At 46.0% G+C, this 15,359-nt stretch overlaps 1 protein-coding gene across 3 annotated transcripts; it reads right to left on the bottom strand.

Annotated features, from left to right (window-relative positions):
- Nucleotides 1-11,306: 11,306 nt before the first annotated feature.
- LOC123083909 (horcolin) lies at nt 11,307-12,384 on the bottom strand. 3 transcript variants are annotated; one of them, XR_006439362.1, is made up of 3 exons: nt 12,256-12,384; nt 11,983-12,180; nt 11,307-11,852 (listed from the first exon to the last, which is right to left on the bottom strand). XR_006439362.1 is itself a non-coding variant. In XM_044505784.1 (3 exons), the coding sequence occupies exons 1-3, from the start codon at nt 12,256-12,258 to the stop codon at nt 11,584-11,586; spliced, it is 444 nt and encodes a 147-aa protein (XP_044361719.1). In that variant the 5' UTR covers nt 12,259-12,384; the 3' UTR covers nt 11,307-11,583. The 3 variants fall into 3 exon arrangements, 2 of the variants coding, with proteins under 2 accessions (XP_044361719.1, XP_044361715.1); XM_044505784.1 differs by having other exon boundaries at nt 11,307-11,826; XM_044505780.1 differs by having other exon boundaries at nt 11,307-11,826; nt 11,983-12,326.
- Nucleotides 12,385-15,359: the final 2,975 nt, after the last annotated feature.

The raw sequence follows: 15,359 nt of genomic DNA, 5'->3' as shown, positions 1-15,359 counted from the left end.
AGTGCGCCACTGTAGCATTTTTAGTGCGTTGGACCCAACATTGCTTTACCAGATGCCCAAAAACACACACCCAAAAATACACGTAGTGAAAATTATGAAGCGCGCGCATTCCGGCGCCTCAAATTTGCAGCACGCGATAGCATTTTTCAGTGAGCGCCCAACCCTTTTTCACGCGTGCACTATTTTACAGCTTCTGCTGGAGCTGTCCGGTACCTAAAAAATCCGAATTTTAGCACGCGGAGCAGTTTTTGGGCGCCTATTGGAGATGCTCTTAAAAAAGTGTAAACTATGCCCCGTAAACAAATGGGCTAGATTTTCCTTTTTCTCTAACCGGGTTGAGCCCCTTTCCATTACATAGAACGAAAATACAATCTATCCAAGGAACATCCAGGAGAGGAGGAATGAGAGGTAGTGAGTTCAACGCATTGCCAGAAAACCCACCGCACTCGCCCACATCGAAACGAGTGCTATAGGGCGAAAACATTACAACACCAAAATAACTAGCCCTATTTCAGATCAGAGGGGCACAAACCTAGAACAGCTGGGGTAGTAGAGAATAATGAATTTGGCAACAAAGGCACAACAGCGACTAGCAGTACCAAAACAACCCAAAAGAAGTAAACTAACGACATGAACAGAGCTATCCCATGCATGGCAGCATCATAACAACAACTTTGAGCCTGAAGCTGAGACTGCAACTCAAATCACCAAGAGAGTACACACCTCGCACCATCGCCCAGCCGCCTGGACGTATCACAGAGCTTCATCAATTTCATAGTACTGGGTCTCACCATGTTCGCACCCTGGTGAAGCTTCTCCACTCTCCTTGCTGGTTGAAGACCTGCCCAGAAGAAAAGAACAAATCAAGAACACTATCTCAAAAAGGAGATTTAATAAACTTTTTCTCAAAAGTGGCCCTGTTGCGAGCTAGCCAAATCGCCCAGGTGACAGCGGCTAGTCCTACTATATGAAAACTGGTTTCAGCAGGAAGGAATTTGTGACACCAAACATAGCATTGCCAATAGTCATTAGGAGACAAGTTAGTTCCCAGAACCACCCCAATCGATCTCCATACTGCACGAGCCACGGGGCAGGTAAAGAAAAGGTGAGCGGCGGTCTCAGCCTCATGACAGAAAGCGCAGGCTGGGTTGCCAGGCCATTTTCTCTTCTTCATCACCTGCCTAGTGAGCACTGCATCCTGAGCCATTTGCCACATGCAAATCTGAATTTTTGAGGGGTATTTTTGCCTCCCAGATCCATTTGTAATTGCAGCCATGAAGAGGTTTTTTGTGCTAACATATTGTTCTAGTGCCCAGTGTCAGTTTCCTGTTTGCTATGCACTGTAAATCTGTGTTTCGATCATCTAAGTTATCAAGCAGTGCATCATCATCAGCCATAGTCCTTGTTAGAGTAATTGCACTGACTCATTTCTGGACTACAAATTGTAAAGAATGAGTCATACCTGCTTGCCCCGCATCTGATGCTGGAATGTGCCGGTCCTCGAGAATCAGAGTCTCTTCTTACATTTCCAGTTCTTTATGTTGACACATCTCTTGCTACGGCACCTTAGCTGCCGGCGTTGGATGTTGGTTAGCCTGAGCGACAACACCTTGGGTCACTGTATCAGCAGCTACAATTGTTTCCGCAACTTCTCTAGTTGTACTACTTCCTTCCAATATGGCACCTGGCATCAAACGATGACCTCCTTAGAACATCTGTACATTCCTCTACTAGTTATATGAAAGACTAGGGGCTTGCATGCCCGCGGGAACTCACGTGCTTCCGTGGCTATGGTGGGCAGCCATGTGCCGTGGATCTGGTCCCCAATCTAATATGTCATTGGTGGGGCCCGTGGCCAGCTGGCGATGCGTAGAGGGGTCGGCGCGGGATGCTGAATACATGTCGGCCATCACGGCGAGGCTCAACGTGGTTCCGGGTAGTTACTGCTTCGGTGTGGCGTGATTGCCAGTGAAAATTGTGTCGACCTCAGCCATGGAGGGCGATAGCGGCGTCGTGAAGGACATCTTATTGTTGAAGACACCGTCAGTTGCAACCGTTGTCACCGCGTTCCGGCTGCTCCAGGAAAAACCCTAGATCTGGACGATGGGGGTGCCTTATCTTGAGGGCATTGTTTTGGAGTGATGTTGCCTGGAAGGGACAAGAGGAGGAGCGGTGTGTATCTATCGCATTGATGACAGGGTCGCAAGGCCCTGCCATCGTGATTCGGGATCGATCTCCCCATTGAACGGAAATAAGCACCAGGAATTCAGGACAAAAGTTGGCTCCGCTTGCTAGCGATGGAGTTGCCAGATTTTGTGGTTGTGTGTGACTACTGAACACGTCCTTAGCCCCTCAAAGCTGATTTTTTTACTCCGTTAACCTATTAGAGGATACTATTAGGAGGAGTTACGTTGAAGGTTATGTGTATCGTATGCCATAGGAGCTTGGCAAGTAGGCATCTGTATCGTATAGTATATGCTCTATTAAACTGCTTTACATAACTTCCCGCAAAAAAACTGCTTTACATAACACATCCCAATGTGCATGGGTGAAAAACCTCTTGTGGTTGTGAACTTAGTTCTTCGGAAAGTAATTTACAACAAGGTAACATATCGCAAGTCTGCCTGAATCTCTGCTCAACATTTTTACTCTTCAGCGCCAAGAAAGTGTAGTTAGCTTTCACATACAGAATCTCTGCAGCCTACATGGCTGCCATGATTAACTCATACCACCGTCCTGTTGGGGAACATTGCAGAAAATAAAAATTTTCCTACGGTTTCACCAAGATCTATCTATGAGTTCATCTAAGCAACGAGTGATAGAAGAGAGATGCACCTACATACCACTTGTAGATCGCGTGCGGAAGCGTTCAAGAGAACGGGGTTGAGGTAGTCGTTCTCGTCGTGATCCTATCACCGGAGATCCTAGCGCCGAACGGACGGCACCTCCGCGTTCAACACACGTACGGTCAGCGTGACTTCTCCTCCGTCTTGATCCAGCAAGGGGGAAGGAGAGGTTGATGAAGATCCAGCAGCACAAAGGCATGGTGGTGGATGCAGCAGAACTCCGGCAGGGCTTCGCCAAGCTATTGCGGGAGGAGGAAGAGGTGTAGCAGGGGGAGGGAGGCGTCAAGATACAGGGTGCGGCTGCCCTCCCTCCCCACTCCTTTATATAGGCCCCCAGGGGGGCGGCCCTGGGAGATCCAATCTCCCAAGGGGGGCGGCGGCCAGGGGGGTGGAGTGCCCCCCAAGGCAAGTGGGGCGCGCCCCCCACCTAGGGTTTCCAACCCTAGGCGCAGGGGGGGCCCAGGGGGGGCGCACCAGCCCACTAGGGGCTGGTTCCCCTCCCACTTCAGCCCACGGGGCCCTCCGGGATAGGTGGCCCCACCCGGTGGACCCCCGGGACCCTTCCGGTGGTCCCGGTACAATACCGGGTGACCCCGAAACTTTTCCGATGGCCGAAATAGCACTTCCCATATATAATTCTTTACCTCCGGACCATTCCGGAACTCCTCGTGACATCCGGGGTCTCATACGGGACTCTGAACAACATTCGGTTTGCTGCATACTCATATTCATACAACCCTAGCGTCACCGAACCTTAAGTGTGTAGACCCTACGAGTTCGGGAGACATGCAGACATGACCGAGATGGCTCTCCGGTCAATAACCAACAGCGGGATCTGGATACCCATGTTGGTTCCCACATACTCCTCGATGATCTCATCGGATGAACCACGATGTCGAGGATTCAAGCAACCCCGTATACTATTCCCTTTGTCAGACGGTATGTTACTTGCCCGAGATTCGATCGTCGGTATCCCAATACCTCGTTCAATCTCGTTGCCGGCAAGTCACTTTACTCGTACCGTAATGCATGATCCCGTGACCAGACACTTGGTCACTTTGAGCTCATTATGATGATGCACTATCGAGTGGGCCCAGTGATACCTCTCCGTTATACGGAGTGACAATTCCCAGTCTCGATCCGTGTCAACCCAACAGACACTTTCGGAGATACCTGTAGTGCACCTTTATAGTCACCCAGTTACGTTGTGACGTTTGGTACACCCAAAGCACTCCTACGGTATCCGGGAGTTACACGATCTCATGGTCTAAGGAAGAGATACTTGACATTGGAAAAGCTCTAGCAAAACGAACTACACGATCTTATGCTATGCTTAGGATTGGGTCTTGTCCATCACATCATTCTCCTAATGATGTGATCCCGTTATCAACGACATCCAATGTCCATAGTCAGGAAACCATGACTATCTGTTGATCAACGAGCTAGTCAACTAGAGGCAAGGGCAATAGCTCCAGTGTTGTCACAGAAGAGAGTGATTGGCCCCGACGCATTGGGTATGACTCCTAGGTCGGTGATGAACTCCTTCATCCATATTGCTTCATGTGCTGCCTCTGAGGCTGCCATGTACTCCGCTTCACATGTAGATCCCGCCACGATGCTCTGCTTGCAACTGCACCAGCTTACTGCTCCACGATTCAACATATACACGTATCCGGTTTGTGACTTAGAGTCATCCAGATCTGTGTCAAAGCTAGCATCGACGTAACCCTTTACGACGAGCTCTTCGTCACCTCCATAAACGAGAAACATGTCCTTTGTCCTTTTCAGGTACCTCAGGATATTCTTGACCGCTGTCCAGTGTTCCTTGCCGGGATTACTTTGGTACCTTCCTACCAAACTTACGACAAGGTTTACATCAGGTCTGGTACACAGCATGGCATACATAATAGATCCTATGGCTGAGGCATAGGGGATGACACTCATCTCTTCTTTATCTTTTGCCGTGGTCGGGCATTGAGCCGAGCTCAATCTCACACCTTGCAATACAGGCAAGAACCCTTTCTTGGACTGATCCATTTTGAACTTCTTCAAAATCTTATCAAGGTATGTGCTTTGTGAAAGACCTATGAGGCGTCTCGATCTATCCCTATAGATCTTGATTGCTAATATGTAAGCAGCTTCTCCAAGGTCCTTCATTGAAAAACACTTATTCAAGTAGGCCTTAATGCTGTCCAAGAGTTCTATATCATTTCCCATCAAAAGTATGTCATCTACATATAATATGAGAAATGCTACAGAGCTCCCACTTACTTTCTTGTAAACGCAGTCTTCTCCATAAGTCTGCATAAACCCAAACGCTTTGATCATCTCATCAAAGCGAATGTTCCAACTCCGAGATGCTTGCACCAGCCCATAAATGGATCGTTGGAGCTTGCATACTTTGTTAGCATTCTTAGGATCGACAAAACCTTCCGACTGCATCATATACAACTCTTCCTTAAGATAACCGTTAAGGAATGCCGTTTTGACGTCCATCTGCCATATCTCATAATCATAGTATGCGGCAATTGCTAACATGATTCGGACGGACTTAAGCTTTGCTACGGGAGAGAAAGTCTCATCGTAGTCAACCCCTTGAACTTGTCGATAACCCTTAGCAACAAGTCGAGCTTTATAGATGGTCACATTACCATCCGCGTCTGTCTTCTTCTTAAAGATCCATTTGTTTTCTATCGCTCGCCGATCATCGGGCAAGTCAGTCAAAGTCCATACTTTGTTTTCATACATGGATTCTATCTTGGATTGCATGGCTTCTAGCCATTTGTTGGAATCTGGGCCCGCCATCGCTTCTTCACAGTTCGAAGGTTTATCGTTATCTAACAACATGATTTCCAGGACAGGGTTGCCATACCACTCTGGTGTGGAACATGTCCTCGTGGACCTACGAAGTTCAGTAGCAACTTGATCCGAAGTACCTTGATCATCATTATTAATTTCCTCTCCAGTCGGTGTAGGCACCACAGGAACATTTTCCTGAGCTGCACTACTTTCCGGTTCAAGAGGTAGTACTTCATCGAGTTCTACTTTCCTCCCACTTACTCCTTTCGAGAGAAACTCTTTTTCCAGAAAGGATCCGTTCTTGGCAACAAAGATCTTGCCTTCAGATCTAAGGTAGAAGGTATACCCAATGGTTTCCTTAGGGTATCCTATGAAGACGCATTTTTCCGACTTGGGTTCGAGCTTTTCAGGTTGAAGTTTCTTGACATAAGCATCGCATCCCCAAACTTTTAGAAACGACAGCTTAGGTTTCTTCCCAAACCATAATTCATACGGTGTCGTCTCAACGGATTTAGACGGTGCCCTATTTAAAGTGAATGTAGCTGTCTCTAGAGCGTATCCCCAAAATGATAGCGGTAATCGGTAAGAGACATCATAGATCGCACCATGTCCAATAGAGTGCGATTACGACATTCGGACACACTGTTACGCTGAGGTGTTCTAGGCGGCGTGAGTTGTGAAACGATTCCACATTTTCTTAAGTGCGTATCAAATTCGTGACTTAAATATTCTCCTCCACGATCTGATCGTAAAATTTTTATCTTTCGGTCACGTTGATTCTCTACTTCATTCTGAAATTCCTTGAACCTTTCAAAGGTCTCAGACTTGTGTTTCATCAAGTAGACATACCCATATCTACTTAAGTCATCAGTGAGAGTGAGAACATAACGATATCCTCCGCGAGCCTCAACGCTCATTGGACCACACACATCAGTATGTATGATTTCCAATAAGTTGGTTGCTCGCTCCATAGTTTCGGAGAAGGGAGTCTTGGTCATTTTGCCCATGAGGCATGGTTCGCATGTGTCAAATGATTCATAATCGAGAGACTCTAAAAGCCCATCAGCATGGAGCTTCTTCATGCGGTTGACACTAATGTGACCAAGGCGGCAGTGCCACAAGTATGTGGGACTATCGTTATCAACTTTACATCTTTTGGTATTCACACTATGAATATGTGTAACATTACGTTCGAGATTCATTAAGAATAAACCATTGACCATCGGGGCATGACCATAAAACATATCTCTCATATAAATAGAACAACCATTATTCTCGGATTTAAATGAGTAGCCATCTCGCATTAAACGAGATCCAGATACAATGTTTATGCTCAAATTTGGCACTAAATAACAATTATTGAGGTTCATAACTAATCCCATGGGTAAATGTAGAGGTAGAGTGCCGACGGCGATCACATCGACCTTGAAACCATTCCCGACGTGCATCGTCACCTCGTCCTTCGCCAGTCTCTGCTTATTCCGCAGCTCCTGCTGTGAGTTACAAATATGAGCAACGGCACCATATCAAATACCCTGGAGTTACTACGAGTACTGGTAAGGTACACATCAATTATATGTATATCACATATACCTTTAGTGTTGCCGGCTTTCTTGTCCGCTAAGTATTTGGGGCAGTTCCGCTTCCAGTGACCCTTTCCTTTGCAATAAAAGCACTCAGTCTCAGTCTTGGGTCCATTCTTTGACTTCTTCCCGGCAACTGGCTTACCGGGCGCGGCAACATCTTTGCCGTCCTTCTTAAAGTTCTTATTTACCCTTGCCCTTCTTGAACTTAGTGGTCTTATTGACCATCAACACTTGATGTTCTTTCTTGATTTCAACCTCTGCCGACTTCAGCATTGAAAATACTTCAGGAATGGTCTTCACCATCCCCTGCATGTTGTACTTCATCACAAAGCTCTTGTAGCTTGGTGGGAGCGACTGAAGGATTCTGTCAATGACCGCCTCGTCCGGGAGGTTGATCTCCAGCTGGGACAGGCGGTTGTGCCACCCAGACATTTTGAGTATGTGCTCACTGACATAACTGTTTTCCTCCATCTTACAACTATAGAACTTGTCGGAGACTTCATATCTCTCGACCCGGGCATGAGCTTAAAAAACCATTTTCAGCTCCTCGAACATCTCATATGCTCCGTGTTGCTCAAAACGCTTTTGGAGCCCCGGTTCTAAGCTGTAAAGCATGCCACATTGAACGAGGGAGTAATCATCAACACGTGACTGCCAAGCGTTCATAACGTCTTGGTTCTTTGGGATGGATGCTTCACCTAGCGGTCCTTCTAGGACATATGCTTTCTTGGCTGCTATGAGGATAATCCTCAGGTTCCGAACCCAGTCCGAATAGTTGTTGCCATCATCTTTCAGCTTGGTTTTCTCTAGGAACGCATTGAAGTTCATGTTGACATGAGCGTTGGCCATTTGATCTACAAGACATATTTTGCAAAGATTTTAGACTAAGTTCATGATAATTAACTTCATTTAATCAAATTATTTAATGAACTCCCATTCAGATTTGACATCCCTCTAGTCATCTAAGTGTTACACGATCCGAGTCGACTAGGCCGTGTCCGATCATCACGTGAGACGGACTAGTCATCATTGGTGAACATCTCCATGTTGATCGTATCTTCCATACGACTCATGTTCGACCTTTTGGTATCTTGTGTTCCGAGGCCATGTCAGTACATGCTAGGCTCGTCAAGTTAACCCTAAGTGTTTATGCATGTGTAAAACTGTCTTACACCCGTTGTATGTGAACGTAAGGATCTATCACACCCGATCATCACGTGGTGCTTCGAAACGACGAACTTTGGCAATGGTGCACAGTTAGGGGGAACACTTTCTTGAAATTATTATAAGGGATCATCTTATTTACTACCGCCGTTCTAAGTAAACAAGATGCATAAAACATAATAAACATCACATGCAATTATATAAAGTAGTGACATGATATGGCCAATATCATATAGCTCCTTCGATCTCCATCTTCGGGGCTCCATGATCATCTTCGTCACCGGCATGACACCATGATCTCCATCATCGTGCCTCCATGAAGTTGCTCGCCAACTATTACTTCTACTACTATAGCTAACGGTTTAGCAATAAAGTAAAGTAATTACATGGCATTAAATCATCGACACGCAGGTCATACAATAATTAAGACAACTCCTATGGCTCATGTCGGTTGTCATACTCATCGACATGCAAGTCGTGATTCCTATTACAAGAACATGATCTCATACATCACAATATATCATTCATCATTCATCACAACTTCTGGCCATATCACATCACATGACAATTGCTGTAAAAACAAGTTAGACGTCCTCTAATTGTTGTTGCATCTTTTACGTGGCTGCAATTGGGTTCTAGCAAGAACGTTTTCTTACCTACGAATAACCACAACGTGATTTTGTCAACTTCTATTTACCCTTCATAAGGATCCTTTTCATCGAATCCGCTCCAACTAAAGTAGGAGAGACAGACACCCGCTAGCCACCTTATGCAACTAGTGCATGTCAGTCAGTGGAACCTGTCTCACGTAAGCGTACGTGTAAGGTCGGTCCGGGCCGCTTCATCCCACAATACCGCTGAAGCAAGAAAATACTAGTAGTGGCAAGCAAGTTGACAAGATCTACGCCCACAACAGATTTGTGTTCTACTCGTGCAATAGAGAACTATGCATAGACCTAGCTCATGATGCCACTGTTGGGGAACGTTGCAGAAAATAAAATTTTTCCTACGGTTTCACCAAGATCCATCTATGAGTTCATCTAAGCAACGAGTGATAGGAGAGAGATGCATCTACATACCACTTGTAGATCGCGTGCGGAAGCGTTCAAGAGAACGGGGTTGAGGTAGTCGTTCTCGTCGTGATCCTATCACCGGAGATCCTAGCGCCGAACGGACGGCACCTCCGCGTTCAACACACGTACAGTCAGCGTGACGTCTCCTCCGTCTTGATCTAGCACGGGGGAAGGAGAGGTTGATGAAGATCCAGCAGCACAACGGCGTGGTGGTGAATGCAGCAGAACTCCGGCAGGGCTTCGCCAAGCTATTGCGGGAGGAGGAAGAGGTGTAGTAGGGGGAGGGAGGCACCAAGATACAGGGTGCGGCTGCCCTCCCTCCCCCTCCTTTATATAGGCCCCCAGGGGGGGCGCCGGCCCTGGGAGATCCAATCTCCCAAGGGGGGCGGCAGCCAGGGGGGTGGAGTGCCCCCCAAGGCAAGTGGGCCGCGCCCCCCACCTAGGGTTTCCAACCCTAGGCGCAGGGGGCCCCAGGGGGGCACACCAGCCCACTAGGGGCTGGTTCCCCTCCCACTTCAGCCCACGGGGTCCTCCGGGATAGGTGGCCCCACCCAGTGGACCCCCGGGACCCTTCCGGTGGTCCCGGTACAATACTGGGTGACCCCGAAACTTTCCCGACGGCCGAAACAACACTTCCTATATATAATTCTTTACCTCCGGACCATTCCGGAACTCCTCGTGACGTCCGGGATCTCATCCGGGACTCCGAACAACATTCAGTTTGCTGCATACTCATATTCATACAACCCTAGCGTCACCGAACATTAAGTGTGTAGACCCTACGGGTTCGAGAGACATGCAGACATGACCGAGACGGCTCTCTGATCAATAACCAACAGCGGGATCTGGATACCCATGTTGGTTCCCACATACTCCTCGATGATCTCATCGGATGAACCACGATGTCGAGGATTCAAGCAACCCCGTATACTATTTCCTTTGTCAGACGGTATGTTACTTGCCCGAGATTCGATCGTCGGTATCCCAATACCTCGTTCAATCTCGTTGCCGGCAAGTCACTTTACTCGTACCGTAATGCATGATCACGTGACCAGACACTCTGTCACTTTTGAGCTCATTATGATGATGCACTACCGAGTGGGCCCAGTGATACCTCTCCGTTATACGGAGTGACAAATCCCAGTCTCGATCCGTGTCAACCCAAGAGACACTTTCAGAGATACCTGTAGTGCACCTTTATAGTCACCCAGTTACGTTGTGACGTTTGGTACACCCAAAGCACTCCTACGGTATCCGGGAGTTACACGATCTCATGGTCTAAGGAAGAGATACTTGACATTGGAAAAGCTCTAGCAAAACGAACTACACGATCTTGTGCTATGCTTAGGATTGGGTCTTGTCCATCACATCATTCTCCTAATGATGTGATCCCGTTATCAACGACATCCAATGTCCATAGTCAGGAAACCATGACTATCTGTTGATCAACGAGCTAGTCAACTAGAGGCTCACTAGGGACATGTTGTGGTCTAAGTATTCACACGTGTATTACGATTTCCGGATAATACAATTATAGCATGAATAAAAGACAACTATCATGAACAAAGAAATATAATAATAATTCTTTTATTATTGCCTCTAGGGCATATTTCCAACACGTCCAAGTGCTCAAGATCGCTTTGTTTCCGACATGGATGGCAAAGAGTGTAAATTTTGTTATGATGGGCAGCAGCATGTGAAAGATAAAAGAATGGAGAAGCAAGACAGAACAAGGACGAAACTGACTTGCAATTTCATGGTGTGTCAATAACTCAATGGGATTATGGATGGCCACACCAAATTTCAACACAACAAGTGGCAAGTGCTAGATGATGCAATTTCAGCAAGGGCTTGTCTGAAGGGGTAGCTTTACATTTATTTATATCCCATGGTAATTAATATAATACTAGATACAAGGCACACTGTAAGGTTTTCACTCAAACGATATACACATACATATGTATGTTCCCTTGAGCAGAGAAGGGATTCATGGCGTGACAGGCATATAGCTAGCACTCCTGCCAGCTAACAAAGGGCTCCCTGCTTTTATTGCAACCACACACTAAAACAGTACTAGTAGTATAGTAGTACTAGCACGGAGACATGATGAACCGATCATGCAGCAAAGCCCGCATACATGCCAAAGGAGTCAATGTAAGTCGTCCCCGCAGCTCCAAAGAAGCCGATGATCCGGGCGGAAACTAGCGGGACGTTGAAAGAACCCCCAGAGCCGGCACTGCCGCCACGGATAGTCCGACCCTTGTTGGTAACCAATTCAAGAGATGTTGCATATGATTCAGGGGGTGAACCATACGTTCCTGAAATTTCCAACACATATTCTAATTCTTGAAGGAGCAACTGCATGCACACCCCGCAAAAAAAAACTGCATGCACAAAAAATTGATAGCTCATAATTAGGACTATGTACGTTGTAGAAGAGTGCTTGTGTATATATATATGACAACATGACGTGTTAGCAAAAAAAATCTATGGTTTATTAGCCGATTCACACACCTCCTCAAATTTCTCCCCCTCGGAGCCTCCCCATTCCTCCTCATGCAGATTCCCACTGGTATCCACGTAAGTAAACCCGATAGCGTTGATTGCGTCCCCGCTACGAATTGCCACACGAACTAGTGCGAGAGGAGTGTATTCGATGTCGCGAGGTTCGCCTCCATCGCCACCCCATGGCCCGATCTTCACGGGCTTGCTCTGTGATGCATGACCACAAATGAAATTATTAGAGTACGTACATGCCATCATCACAATCTTAAGAAGAGTGCATACCATCTTGAACCTAGCTAGCAAAGTTCAACTCAAATGAAGCACAAGATGTACTAGTTGCTTGCTATGTGGAATATGAGGGAGAGCTTTCTGGCCTCCTTCAATGCCCGAGCACCCCTATATATAGTCAAGCTCATTAATGAATGAATTAGTTAGCAAGCACAACATTTCACGTACTACTGTATTACATAGGCATGGACATGACATACTAGCTAGGTTCCCTGTTTATCGAAAATGACAAGGCAATCCAGGGACATTGTGCCTATCTCCTTAAAAAAATCTAAGCTAGGGCGCAAAATCCTGCAATTCATTACCAGGAAACAAAAATTGTCATGCATAGTTACATATTACAGGGAGGGCGCATGCGAGACGCAGCCACACATAGCATACAAAGGATGGAAGCCAAGCGAAAACTACACACATAGATACAAGAACGTGAAAGAAGAGGGGGTTAGCCAGAGCCAATCAACCGTCCCCCACAACAAGTGTGAAAATCCTTAGTCACTAGGCAAGAAGCTGCCACCATGAGGGATTGAGCGTCGCGGCCTAGATGGTGCAAGCCAGGGACAGCGGCGAAAGCACAAGACCTCAGAAACCTCAAGCCCAAACCAGACGAAGAGCTCCGCTAACAACCTCGCATCACCGAAAGCAAGAACTAGTTGGATGGAGGAATCAGTAGCTAGGGATAACACTCATCTGCGTCAGTTTCTCCAACGAAACTGCCTAGAATACTTTTCAATCGAGGCGGTTTAGTTTTTGAAACATTCTCAATTACTTCTTATAGTTTTGTGCGACAAAGTATAGGCCTTACAATTTTTCAATTTTTCAATTGATAGATACGTCCACCAAGTTTCACAATATAATTCTTGAGATGGATGCAACAAGGGTGGGGAGTCATTTAGTGCACGAGTTGTCCCGTCAGGCGTCAAAGAAGTACACACGTAGTTAGTGTGACTTTCCATACGGAACTGTCAATGTCATTCATTCATTCATACTCGATGGTGACGCGAGAGATCTATCTCTACGATGTGTGTCGGTCTGTGGCCTTGTAGTTAGTTGCATGATAGTAACTCATCAATCAACGTATTAGCCTAGTCTGCTATCCACTCAAATCCAAGGACTGAAAATATATAGAGCAGCTCACGTTTTCTTGCCTTCCCCTCCCTATTGGTGAAAGAGCTTAGAAAGCGGAAATCTGCGTCTGAGCCCAGGTTCAGTTGCACCCCATGAATGGTACATTAAAAAAAGTAAGAAAAACAAAAAGAATCGATTTTTTTTGCATGCAAGATGCTCAGATGTGCAAGATGCATGAGAACTTTCATGGTGTTTGGAGATTCTAGGAGCTTGTGAAAAAAACAAAACCTGTTATACAGGGACACTTTTTCAAAGTTCCTTTCAGAAGCCAAATTTGTTGTTTCTGCCACGAGCTCCCCACATGTCCAAATACCATGAAATTTTGCACGTACCTTGAGCACCCAAGCATCTTGGATGTCAAAAGTTCAAAGAACAATTGAATTGTTTTTTATTTACTGTTCATCGATGGGTGCAACTGAGCCTGGGCTCCGAATCACCATATCCCTTAAAATGGATCTACTCTACCTATAGCGACATTGGCAATGCAAGTGTACTAATACTTTGGTAGTACATGGATGCTGACAATACAAGTGCATTAATACTTTGGTAGCACAAGATGTCGACAACACAAGTGCACGAATGCTTCGGTAGTGTTGAAATTATGGGAAGCATCTCAACCTCCTAGAGGCCTGTGTGGTGTTTACAGATTGATCGGCCCTTATCCCGTGAGGCATACATTGTGTCGTGCAAGGCACGTACACACACACACACACACACACACACACACACACACAGAGAGAGAGAGAGAGATGCCGGGGGGGGGGGGGTAGTGAGAACTTTACATAGTTAAGATTACGCTTGAATTCTTCAAAGGTTCTTGTGGGCAACGCTTTTGTAAAGTCATTTGCAACTTGATCTTTTGAATGCACAAACCGAATATCTAACTCCTTGCGAGCAACTCTTTCTCTTACAAAATGCAAATCAATTTTAGTGTTGGCCCTTGCATGAAAGACTGGATTAACAGATAAATATGTGCCACCAAGATTGTCACACCAAAGACATCAAGCTTGTTCATGTCATATTCCAAGTTCTTTCGGCATGGATGAACCCAAATACTTTTTATTGTTTCTTTGCACATTACTCTCAATGCTTTGTATTCTACTTCTGTACATGATCTTGAAATTAAGGCTTGTTTCTTTGCACATCATGAGATTAAATCAGGACCAATAAGTATTTCAAAACCACTTGTTGACTGTCTATCATCCAAGCATCCTGCCCAACCAGAATCAGAAAAAGCACTAACAAGGATGGATGATGCTCATTGAGAGTACGTACATGTCATGATCAGAATCTTGAGAGGAATGCATATACCATATTGAGCCTAACTAGCAAATCTCAACACAATTGAAGCACAAGATGTACTAGTATGCTTGGTATATGGAATATGAAGGAGAGCTTGCGGGCCTCCTTCAATAGCCGAGCATCCCTATATGTATTAGAGCTCTTTAATGAATGACTTATTAGTTAGCAAGCACAACACCGTACATATGGTATTACTTAGGCATGGACATGACATACTTGCTAGGTTCCCTGTATATCTAAAATGACAAGGCAATTAATGAGTGAATACCGATGACAAGGGACATTGTGCCTATCTCCTTAGAAAAATCTAACATGCTAGGGCGCAAAAGCTAACAGTTCATTAATGGGAAATAAAAAATTTCATGAATATTTACAGGTTACAGACAGGGTGCATGCAACACACGGCCACGCAGAGATTACAAAGGATGGAAGCCAAGCTAAAACAACACAAATATAAACAAGAACATGAGAGGAGAGGGGAGTTATCAAGAAGCCAATCAACCCTCCCCAGAAGCCGAGACCACGAGGGATTGAGCGCCCCAGCCTAGATGGGCAAGCCTAGAGCAGTGACGAAAGAACGACACCTCAAAAACATCAAGCCCAAGGCAGACGAAGAGCTCCGCTGACAACCTCGCACCACAGAAAGCAAGAACTACTGGGATGGAGGAAAC

Source organism: Triticum aestivum, chromosome 1B (genome assembly GCF_018294505.1).
Source record: "Triticum aestivum cultivar Chinese Spring chromosome 1B, IWGSC CS RefSeq v2.1, whole genome shotgun sequence".
NCBI lineage: Eukaryota > Viridiplantae > Streptophyta > Magnoliopsida > Poales > Poaceae > Triticum > Triticum aestivum.
Note: the sequence above shows the minus strand (reverse complement) of the source record. Positions and strands in the feature narration are given on the sequence as shown.